We start from the raw sequence: 12,478 nt of genomic DNA, 5'->3' as shown, positions 1-12,478 counted from the left end.
AAGCAGACCGTGATTGGAGCAGCTGTTCTCTTGTGTTTTTGCAGAGGCAAAGTTCTCACCTTTCCTTAGGGCAATCATTTACAGACAGAAAAAAGAAAAAGCAACCTAAAACTTTCTTTCCCAGGCTTTGTTTCATTCTGCAAGTAACTAGTTATCACCATCAGGTACATTCATAAACCAGGGGTAGCACAAGGAGGGTAACACCTGAAAATGAGTGGTGATATTAACAATGATAAATTTAAGCACAACTTTTCCAAATCCTACCAATTTTCTTCTTTTTTTTTTTTCTTAGCTGCTTTTGTACATTCATAGAATATCTCAAGGTGGGAGGTACCCCTAAGGATCAAGCCCACTCATACTCTTCTGAGGAACTGGGAATTACACAGTTCATGTAGCTACTGAGAGGACAGCATTTCTTTACACAGTTCCAAGAGACAGAAACACAGCAACAGGCAGCTCTAGCTGGGAGGTTTTCCAGCAGCAAAATCCATAGGATTTTTGGTCATCAGAGGTGCTGCCAGGCTTACACACCTCAGCATCAACTAGCTGGATTATTTGGTGAGAACAACCTCTCAAGTGCTGCCCAGAGCCTATCAGAGGGCAAAGGTAGAGAAGTCCATCTGGAATAGGCAAATAGGCTTTAAATGAGAAGAGCACATGGCAAAACTGCCCTAAACCCGGGGTTCTGTTGTCCATCAAACCTTACCACATATAAAGTGCTTTATTTTAATCCAGGCTGCTGATTGAGTATGCTGATGCTCTCATCATTTACTGGCATAATAGAAGTGATGGAACACTTCTAAAAAATCCAGGACATTCAGGTCTATTAAAAACATTAGCAATCATTTTGCACTGCTAAAAAGAAAAAAGCACAAAACCACCACTGAACAAACAAAACAACAAAAAAGGTGCATTGGAGAAATATATAGAAGGTTTCTTCACTTGCAGGGTTTCTAAACTTGTAAGAAGTGAAGAACACAAATTGTGCTTCTGTTGAAGTTTCCAAATGCTTTAAAATAAAGCGACTTACCATCTGATCATCAAATATTTGAGATGACATGGATGAGTCCAGATCCATTTCTCCACATGGGTACTGCAAAAAAAAAAATACAGTGAATTACACAACAGTAATATAAGGATGAACAAAACACTGCCAGTATTAGTCAAGTACGCATACATATGTGTAACCAGTTAAATTCTTCTACTTCTGCTTACAGAACCTTCCCCTCCATCATTTAGATAAATACATGTCTATTTCCTGTTTTTCAGTAACTGCACTTATTGTCTTGAATTTAATCTAACCCCCCCCCCCCCCAAAAAAAAGATGCCTGCTTCCAGCTACTGGAATAAATTCTCCTCCCCCACAGCCGAAACCTGTGCTTGCAGCGCTGCTGGTCCTTAACACAAACTCTTCTGATGCCTCAAGGACACGGCATCTGGTGACTTACCCATCAGCATTGCAATGCTGACCCCTACTCCCGAGCCCAGTTTTATTTGTTGAATCTCCAAGTGTCCTTGTTAAAATAAAACAAATGCCAGAAACAGTGGCAGCAGCAGCAATATCCTGGGGTTGGAGAGCCAGCTGCTCTTTCACTTGGCTATAATTTCTCCTTCATCACCCAAAAGGCAAGGTCCAGGAAAAATTCTGGTCTGCTTTGTGGGTTTTTTGGTCAGGTTTGTGTATGTTTCCAACCCCCCAAAAAAAGACATTCAAGAACCAAAGTTAGATATAAATGGTCAAAGCAAAAGGGATGAAAGATGTCAAACATCCCCCCGCTTTCTGCCGTAACTTGAAGACCCAAAGATTTTTTCTCTAGAAGGGGAAGTTGAGCATTTCTTCCTAAATACTGAGGCTGTGGTGGCATGGTATCTATAGACTGTCTGCACGCACAGGAGGGATTCATTGGTCAAGACAGCTCTTCCGACTGCTAGGACAGACTGCCAGGACAGACATCATTTTAGCCCAGGAGGACCTACATGCCTGGGTAACTCCTTTGGTCGAACGCAGTGCAATCACAGCCTACTCAAACACAAAGATTTATGGGAAAGATAACCTCAGTCAGCAGAAATGCACACAAGGTGGAATTCAATCCTCCTGTGAAAATATGGTTACTTACAGTGTGGTAACATCCAAATCTCTCAGGTGGGTGCTGCATTGTGTGGAGCGTTACACAAGCATTAGGAAAAAATACAAAACCAACCAGCTCCCAGACCAGAGATCATAAATCTTAGAGATACTGAAGCACTGAAATAAATATAAATAGGCTTTTGTGTAATTCTTCTCCTCCTCCTCCCAAACATATCAGGAAGCACCATAATCCAGCACTGCAAGTAGAATTTCACTTGCACGACAGACGAAATTTAACGTTATGGTTCCCACAGTAATCATAACTTGGCCACCTTGCAAAAACACATTAAAAGTAGGAAAATTATCATCATAAAGAGCAGCAGAAGAGTTTTCTCGCGCAACAGAGCTGAGTTACAGCTGCTAGGGGAACCCTAACTTTGAATTTCCTGAACTAGCATGCATAAAATCTCACTTGTGTGCATTAAACATAGCATTTCGCATAGTCTCCAGCTTCACAGGAGTCTCCTTCGGGCACTATCACCGGCACTGATAATAGTTTCTCTTTACAGCTTGCTTTACATGGCATAAACACAGAATCAAAGAACCATATTGAAATTATACTAATAAAAAGTATTGCCTGCTATCTTGATATAATTTATAATAAAAAATTACCCTCAAAGTTCTAATCTTTTCTTTATTCTGTTTATATTTACTCACATTGTATAGATGGATTTTGAACAAAAATTATCATTTTTAAGTAAAAAAGCTTGGGTTTGGGTTTTTTTTCATTTTAGTTCCATATAATGGAAATCGCTGTTACTCTGAGTAGCTAACTGTGGTGAGATCACTGCATATAGATAAAAGTCTCTCCGAAAATATTGTCATGAGATCTCTATTTTATCTAACTGGTAATGTTTCTAAACTTTAAAGCATAAACAGACATAGCCACATCCACCAAGTAGGCCACAGTTCCACATGTATCTGCAAAAAACCAAATCAAACAAGAGCATATATATATATATACACACACAAATGTGTATATCTATGTGTCAACCAGCTGTTCCGCCTGATGAGATTTACCATCTCTATCTCCTCTGGTTTTCTGCAGAATGATTAAAAAAGCAAGGGCACTGAGTGCATAAGCAACAAGACAAGGCTTTGCGTTGCCAGTGACTCACTGCAAGGTGTTAGCAAGACAATGATGAAGCAGGGGTGTTAGAGCACTTCAGCAATGACACCAGACTGGGGGCAAAACCCAACTGCAAAAAAGTGGCATTAACAGTTGTGCCCTTCACAGCCTGAATCACCCAGGGAGGTGTTCAAGGCAACTTCAGTCTCACTCAACCTTCAAATTTGCCCAGCTGGGCTGCAATAGAGAACAGATAAAGTAAATCTCATAGGAATGGAAATAGGGTGCCTGTGGCAAGAGCCTTTGCTGAAGCTGGCACGCTGTGCTGAGAGTTCAGAGGAGCACAAAAGCCACAAGCCCACACTGAGCTCTTGCATGAGGCTCAAAGTATCTGATACAGGGTGACCAAAGATAACCAGGAAATGAGTAGGTGGCATGTGACAAGCAATTCAGGGGGAAAAAAATCTCAACCTACATTTCTGCTTTTTTTAGTTTGTTTCGTGCCAGGGATCTGCATTCCTCCTGATTTGCCTCATTGATCAGTGAAGGATGCTCACAAAAGAATGATACAAGCTACTGTCATGCTCTTCACAGCAACCCCACCCATTATTAGGAGACCAATAACCTCTGCAACAAACCATCCCCATCTGAGGCAGAGAGCACAGTTTTTGTAGCTGCTCAATGAAGCTCATGAAAAGCTAAATATTGAGGGATTTAATGAATTAGATTTTAAAATAATTAAATTTATTCAATATTCCTTATTTATTTCTACTTTTCTTTGCTTCCCTCTCTGCTCTGTATTCTTTAGAAAAAATAATCTCTCTAAATTGTAAAGTTCTAATTGGAGGCAGATGATAGGAAGGAAGGCAGGATGTTCACGTATCAAGATGATATCATACAAAGATAAATAATGATTTACAGACACAAGCACATATACAAATACACAGCTTGGGAAAGATTTAAATGCTGCAGACAGTAAGTGAGACTCAGACTGTGCATCTGGAAGAAACTCAAACTCCATCACTACACAGATAGCTCCTTCTCCTAAAGTACTCAGTTTGCCCAAAGTCAAAGCAGGTGTTCGGAAAAACTACGGTGCTGCTGGGGCAAATTTTCGGTTAAGAGTTTCTAACACCAGGAAGGAGCTGCTACTGTCATTACTTTAGGAGTTTTTCCCTAAAATAATGACATATTTATAATGTAACGGTCAGTAACTATCAGTCTGACACTTTGCATCACAGCACACTAGGAGCTAGCATTGAGGTGATCACAACGCACAGATCTGAGATGCAGAGCAAGCAGCTTTATATGGGGAAGGACAATTTTCCCCACAGAAGCATTAACATTTGGAACATGCAGTTTAAAACAATGTTAATTAACCTGTGCAATCCCCACTCCCAAAGGAAGGCTTCAGACAGAAACATCTATTCCCCATTTTTGCATCTCGGATTGACTACAGAAAGCAGCCACCCTAACGTCTGGGTTACGGGTGAAAAGGCAAAGTTAAAAAACTGACCTTCCCAGTGATAACTCAACTGGGGGAAGATACATTTCCACAAAACATAAATATAACTAATTTTGCCTAAAATGTTTCATGCAGCCACAGTCTTCACCTTCTGTCTGTATTATAAAGCCACCATGCAAATCCATGGGATTCCCCCACATTGTTCAGGCTGGGCAGGAACAACTCTTGTGTGTCAGATTTGAAGCGCATTTGACTTGGATCCTCCTGCTCACGGGACACTGCATCCAGCCACAGAAATACTGACTGCAGAGGCAGAGAAGGCAGGCAAGATGGGGAATACAGAGGAAGCACTTTGGTTTTGCAACCTCCTTTAACTAATGACAATATAAACCCAAAAGGCAGCCCTAAGCATGGTGCTGCATGTTCACTGATCTCCATCACGTGTTTGTTTCAGTTAACTCCAGGTACAGAGTTCACCATTATCTTTCACATCACCTCTTGCCTTCAGCTAGGTCACTAATGGGCAGATGGTGAGTTGATTTTGCTATATAGCAATCCTGCTAAAGCTGTATTAACTGAAAAGAATAGCTATGGCAAATGCATTGGCAGCACATTCCAGAGCTCAGAGTGGTGCAACTTTAGTTTTAAGCAAGAAATTCCAAGAAACATGAAAAGTTTCAAGTACTGTAACCTTGCCAGAATAGAAACACGTAAGAGTTATTCTGCAGATTCAGACTGAAAAGACACTGGAATTAGTCTCCAATAAATTATATCATGTATGGTTTATGCTTATTCATACCATCAATTCATTCCTTGAGTAGGGTCCCCTTCTCCATCCCTTTATAACTCAGGCAATTAAGGAGAAGCATGACAAGTCAGAAATGATCCTGGATTCCAGCTGATACCCAAGCACCTACCTCTGCCCCCTCATCTGACAAAGCAGTGCTCAGACGAGCTCCCTGCAGCAGCTCAAAGAGGTCATCACTGGATTTCCTCTTCCCCTCGGACACAGGGATTCCCACAACTTGCGAGTCCGGGTGGGTGACTGTCACCTCCGTGTGCATCGCCCGCTGAGGATCCCACGTCCCATCCTCTCCCACTGGCCTCACTGAGGTGCTTCTACTTTTCAGGGACACCACAGACCTGGAGAAGCTCTTGGGCGTACAGTTTGACAACACCTGAGTACTCGAATACGTAGTTTCTTCTTCTGTTAGAGTCTCCACCTCCAGCATGTCAGGCACCGACATGCTGAGGCGCCGGTCCAAGGAGCGGACCTTCCTCTCCACCATTTTGCTAGACCTCTTCTTTGTCTTCCTCACGCTCAGGTTTTGGAGGAACGGCCTAGTTTTCTGTTTCAGGGATCCCCAGACGGATGGTTTATCCAAGTCCATTGCTGCAAGGGGGGATCTCAGCAATGCCTCCTGCACGGAACTGCTTCAGTGATTCCCAGGGTGACTAGAAGGAACGTAGGAAGAAGGCAAGTCAATCACGAAAGTGAACAGCCGCTGTAGGTTATGATTCACGTTGTCTCATCTTGAAACTTTCAGTCATTTTTCTAAACAGTTAAAAAAAAGCATGCCTCATTAACGAGTGCTTCCAAATACAATCTGGTGGGTAGGTTTGATTATTTAGGAGGAAAACAGCCGGAACAAGTATTTAATCCTACACTAAAAAGCACTGTCTGCCTACTACTTAATGATTGCTAAGAGAAGTCATATTTCTTGCTCTGCCAAGTTGCAACTAGCAAAAATTTGAGATTTATCCAATTTGGAACTGTTTGTGTACCAAAAAAATTACTGATAGGAGTTAAATCATGATAATGCTCACACACAAAAAAATGCTGGCAAAGCTGACAGCGTAACTTCCACTGATGCTTTTCCAGGCTAACATTTTTCTTCTACCATTTCCCAGGGAAACCCCACACAAAAGACAGGTCCACAACCTAAGTGGACTGAAGGGGACATGTAGAATGTGCGAAATCCCAGCTGAGACCCCAAACCACCCCTTACATTAACCCACCACCAGTGAAAGTTGTCAATGTGGAATTAGTTTTCCTTATAAAAAGAACGAGGCCAGAAACGGATGGATGTAGTGCTTACAGGTTTTGGTGGACTCCTGTCTTTGAGTTAATTCACACTGAGCATTTACACAGTAGGGAGGAATAAGAAGAGCCAAACCAAAACCACGTACTGTATCTGCATTGTAAGGGAGCAGTCGGACAGACACTTCTGTGCACAGGAATATCCTCACGGACGGTGTCTTCTGTGGTTAGCAGCAGAGTCACCATCCTTATTCTGTGAAGCAGAGACAGTCAAATCACCATCATCAAAACTTGTTATGAAAAAAGCTGATGAAAACCTGCAGATTTACCCCTTTACAGCCCCAAAGACACACACAGAGAGTTTATGGCATATACTCATACCGTTAACTACATGACCAGAACTTCCCAGAACTCATAGCCCATTTATGTTCTAATATTTGCACGGTTGACCAAAAATGACTTAATCTCACTATTTTCCTCATCACTAGGGAAAATGCCAAAAGAGACAGTAATAATACTGCAACTGTTGAATAAATGCAGAAAGATATATCACTGTCTCCTTTCAAACAAATCTACTCCTACATTTGTTGATTTGAATGAGGTTGTGTAGCCAGTTACTTAAATAGCTCATTTAAATAATTTTATGGCTAACCCCACTGTACATGCAATTTCAGGCATCTACAAAAAAAAAAGCTTTAACTGTGTAACTGCATAACTAAAGCTGCACAATCGTCCCCCCATTTATATTGGTGTATGTAAGTAATTAATATCAGCATTGTTACATTCCTTACAAAAAATAAGCAGCTTTAATGGCATTACATGTATTCACAAGGCAGTAACCAAACAGGAAGGTGTGCTAGCATAGGTATATCAGCTTAACACAGTGTTTTCACCTCGATATCCAAAAGTCAGACCCAGTATCAAAGTGCACATGGACAATCAAATTAAAGTTTCCCCTCACAGCATCACTGAGAAGCAAAAGCTATTTTCTGAACCTCACAGAGGAAGATTTGGGGTGCACAAAGGCAAGGCAGGGCTTTCTTTACTCACTAAACTCTGGGTGAAAAGCAAGATGATCAGGTTCACAGGGGCAAGAGAAAACAGAGACATGCCAACCCCAATACATCTGATGAGAGAGGCAGGAACGCCCGGACTGGAGCAGCACCCGATGCTCTGTGCACTCACCAGAGACTGAATTTGTCTGAATCTGCTCTCATCAGCTGTTAACTTTTCACTGAGGCTCTTCCTTCTAAATTAAACCTTAACAAAGCAGCCGCAGGCCTCCTTGGTAGTGTTACATCACATGCCAATAACAGAAATTATTAGGCTAAACACATTTGCACAAAACATTATGAAACACCACTGCTGGGACTCAGTTAAACAACTCATCTGCTGCCAGCGCACTCTGCTTTGCTCACCGACAGGCACAGAAACCTGCTGCAGTACAGACACTGTAAATAAAGGCAGGACCCAGCTCACAACATTCACTTCCCAAGGCTCTTACTGCTTCCTATTCCCTTCCTGTTATTCTCCACCCCTCTCATTTTGACAACCCACTGCTGTCGTCTTTATTTTGTTTGCTCTGAGATTTTGTTTCCTAGCAGCAGGCTTGTTCCTGTAGGTTTTTCCAGTTACTTTCCCCCAGTTGAATGGGCTTGGGCTTTTTTTTCCCATCCACATTCCTTCAGTTGCTGAACAGAAATGCCCAGTCAGCAAGGATGGTGCAGGGACCATACCATACCTATGAGACGCCCCCCTTAAGCATTTAACCCAGAACGAGCTGAGTCCTCAAGCCAGGCAGAATCATGGTGGAAGATAAAAATAAAGCAAAAATAACAACAAAGCAAAACAAAAAAAGCACAGGGGATAGTTTCTGGGTCAGGACAGCAGGGATGGCTCCAGGTACCTAGCCCCTGGCAGGTCCCCCTCCAGCTCCCAGGCTGATGATACCGGCTGCACAGGGTGTACCAGGCTGACTGAACGGAGGCCTCTGGAGCAGCAAGCCCACCTACCCCTGGACTGCCAAGGAATCTGGCAATACTCCACCTCTGAACCTTTACACCTGCCCTCCTGTTGCAGCTATAACTTCTCTTTTACAAAGATGGTGTTTACAAACCAAGTAATGCAAATGATGGTTATAATACACAAATAAAAACATGCAAGCTGTTCTAATCTTAAATCAGGGTAAATACAATCTGAAAGGCAAATGCACTCTGACATCAACCATCCATCCACCGGCCTTGCCCCTCCCCACCCACCCCCAACTTCCCCAGTTTACACAGAACACACACAGGGGGCCACAAAGATGATGAACAGCCTGAACTATCTCCCCTATGAGAAAAAGCTGAAGGAACTGGAGCTGTTCAGCTTTGAAAAGACTGAGAGGGGGTCAGATTAATGTTTATAAATATCTGAAGTGCGAGACACAGGGGGAAACAGGCAGCCTCTTCTCAACTGTCTGTGGAGACAGAACAAGGCACAATGACCTCAAGTTGGAGCACAGGAAGTTCTGCACCAATATGCAGAACAACTTTTTCACAGTGAGGGTGACAGAGCCCTGGGACAGGCTGCCCAGGGGGGTTGTGGAGTCTCCTTCTCTGGAGATATTCTAGACCCATCTGGATGCCGACCTGTGCAACCTGTCCTAGGGAGCCTGCTTTGGCAGGGGGGTTGGACCTGATGATCTCTGGAGGTCCCTTCCAACACCTACAATTCTGTAAGATCTGTGAATGACCATAGATTTGATCCCAGAGAGGCCCCTGGAAGACCAGGGATGGGGACCACCCCCTGCCAGCATGGCACTGGAACCAGGGTGCCAGGCTCCTGGGGTACCCCATGCCACACCATCACATGTTCACATATACAACTGTTACCCCTAACCAAGGCTTGAGTTCCTCCAAGCCAACTTGTTCTCTCTTCCTACAATCATTTTTTCCTCTGCTTTTCTCTACTGCACTGAGCAACATCAATAGGAACACACAATTTGAAAGGGAAATTCTCCATTGCTCTAAAAACAATGTGCTGTCAGTATCAACATATTGTTCACATACTCCTTATCCTCTACAGGCCAGAAGTTTTCCCTCTTCCTTCCACAGCCTTAGAAGTTCAGTGCCAACTGTATCGCCAAATATTCCCTAAGCAGCAGCAGGGAAAGTGGGCATTGCCAAAGCCTTGGTCTAAGCTTTGGCCTCTCTATTCTTTACTTGCATCAATGCCACATTTTGGCAAAAAGTTGCAAACTATTCCAAGAGAAACATTTCCTGTTATCAATTTTAACTTTGTTCTCTTTAATTTAACTGCATGGATCCTGGTTCTCGTGTAAAAAGAAATGTCTTTATAGCTTGGCTTCTTCAGCCTACTCTTTGATATGCTGCTAATCTCAAATGCTCAGCAGAATCCACATAGTTTAATCTTTTCCTTCAGAGAAACCACTTTTGATTGCACCTGATAGTTTTATTTTATCCTGTTCTTTTGCTGTGTGTCGTCTTTTGGGTGCAATAGAGGCTAGAAGGAAAGGATTAATGACAAACAGGTTGGTCACAGCTCACCATCTGACTTGATATAACAAATATTCCTAGCATGTTATGTTCCCTTGAGCATCATCTAATTATGGTCCTTGGGATTTTGTTTTGGTTTTTTAACATGCTTTGGTTTCTCTCACTGTAACACTCCCTACTTACTCCCCTCAAATCATTAATATTTAAATGATTTTTTTAGATGTTCTAACAGGTACCTATAGGAGGCATTTCAAATGCCACTGAAAGCCTAAAGAAATCATCCTGCAATTCTACCTCACTTACTGTCTTGTCAGGGAGCCAGAGAAGCCGCAAGTGAGAAGTACCGCAAGACACCCTGAAAGCATCATAATAAGCACACAATAAACTAAAGTGGTAAACAGACCCAAGCTGATTTACATACTGGAAATTACAGAATACATTGTCTTCACTAAGCAGTCATTCCCTGTGCACCCAGAAGTTTGCAATGCTCACTGCAGCACCCCACAAACACTCCTTGCTAACCCTTTTAAGATGCACCCTCAAAGCCAGCAAGGAGATAAAAATACAACAGAGCACATCACCACTGCTACTACAACTTTCACAAAGCTCATCATCATTGTGCTCAAGCTTCCCACCCAATTAAGGTGAAAACACTGGGTCGGTTTGCATGCCGCACATCGTCACAATGGCTGACTCAGCCGACGTTTAAACCCATCAGAGCTGAAAATACTAACATGCATTAGAGGCGGTTAGGAAGACGTTCCTCACTTGCATCTTCACGGAGGTTCCAACTGGAAGGAACTGAAAGTCCCTCAGTGCAAAACCTCTACTGGTTCTGGCTGTTCCAGCACTAGATATTCATCCCCATCTCTCTCTACCTGCCTGGCACAGATATCACAGAATCAGAATCATAGGGGTTGGAAGGGACCTCGAGAGATCATCGGGTCCAACCCTATGCTGACTTCAAACCTAATGCACAAGACATTGCAGAAGTTACAAGGAAAGCTAATTACGCTGCAGCTATGCAGCACAGTGCTTGGCTATCGAAACTGATACTAAAAGTGTAACCGCTTTAGAGTCGTAACTTCCGAATTGGGTACACTGAGAAACAAGGGTGACATCAAGGAGGTAACAGAGGGGAGCAGGATCCTTTCTTCATACCCCTCTGCTAGCTTTTTACTATAAACCCCATCTTCCACCACAAGAGCCATAAATTAAACCGTTCTGTGGGAGAAAAAGGGAATTATCAGGAAAATAGCTCCCGAGCAGCTAAACACCCTGGGGGGTTACTTCTGTAACAAAGCCTACTCAGTACCCCAGGTTTCTCTCTCCACTATGCCCAGAACTCAGCCAAAAATGAGTTGCTACTACTAAGAGCAGAATGACTTTAGAAAAAAAAAAACCCTACAATTCTGTTTTTGCACTGGCTTATTTCAGTACCTTATCTGGTTTATGAGCATTAACAGTCACGGTGATAAGGAAAATCACCCAAAGTAACACTTTGCTCAGAGTTACCAGTTCCTCCCAGAGCATTCCAAACCCCTCACCAGTTACACCCACAAGATACTTAAAACCTTACCAGGGCAGGATGTCCCGTGGATTATCAATACCCTTGAGCCTTGTGCTGCTTCTACAGACAAAACAAGCCCGAAACAAAAGGCTGACCTCGGTGGGCCCAAAGCCATTCCTCTCTGGCTGCAATCACAGACGCTAACGAAGGACGCCGAGTCAGATGTACACATCACAACGTTGAGAAAGTGAGACAGCCTTTTCCTCCCACAGCTGTGCCTTACAGCCTATGGTAAATACCTGCGCTCAGATTTGATAAGGCGCCAGAAATAAGTCTAATCTCAGCCTGATTCTGTACAGGCTAATTACCCTGGGGAAATCAGCGTGAGAATTATTTTTAGTACTAACAAGCAAAGGGAGAGCACTGCTGAAGTGTAGCTAATGTCTTCATCACATAGGCAACTTGCTGCAGAAGTCAGCTTCCAAATCTCACTGTTGCCCTTAAGCTTAGGCCTCCCCATAGGGCTCCAAGCAATGCCAGAGCGTTGATACAGATCTCGCTCTTCTATCACTCTACTGTTGGAGACTTCATTTGTAGAGCATAGTGGGATGCTAAACGTAAGCATGAAACAAAATAAAAACTTGGTCTGTTGCTGGCAACCAAATTAGCACAAGTGCTTCATAAAAGACAATTTATAATGCTTCAGTGCTTGAATGGAAATAAGATGATGGAAGGATCCAGCCTTCCTTACTTGATGTGAACTGAAAG

At 42.9% G+C, this 12,478-nt stretch overlaps 1 protein-coding gene across 2 annotated transcripts in view; it reads right to left on the bottom strand.

Moving 5' to 3' along the window:
• Positions 1-6,075, bottom strand: part of MCTP2 (multiple C2 and transmembrane domain containing 2) — a gene marked incomplete at both ends in the record, with an annotated part of 101,772 nt that extends 95,697 nt beyond the window's left edge. Inside the window, 2 exons of one of the 2 annotated variants that reach the window (XM_084268088.1) lie at positions 1,031-1,090; positions 5,580-6,075. In XM_084268088.1, the coding sequence (XP_084124214.1) occupies positions 1,031-1,090; positions 5,580-6,053 (534 nt within the window). Of the gene's footprint in view, positions 1-1,030; positions 1,094-5,579 lie in introns of both variants that reach the window. The other variant, XM_084268087.1, reaches the window with a different exon arrangement.
• Between the last annotated feature and the right edge of the window lie 6,403 nt (positions 6,076-12,478).

This window comes from Gallinula chloropus (genome assembly GCF_964237585.1).
Source record: "Gallinula chloropus genome assembly, chromosome: 9".
NCBI classification, from domain to species: Eukaryota; Metazoa; Chordata; class Aves; order Gruiformes; family Rallidae; genus Gallinula; species Gallinula chloropus.
This window is presented reverse-complemented; position numbering and strand designations above follow the sequence as displayed.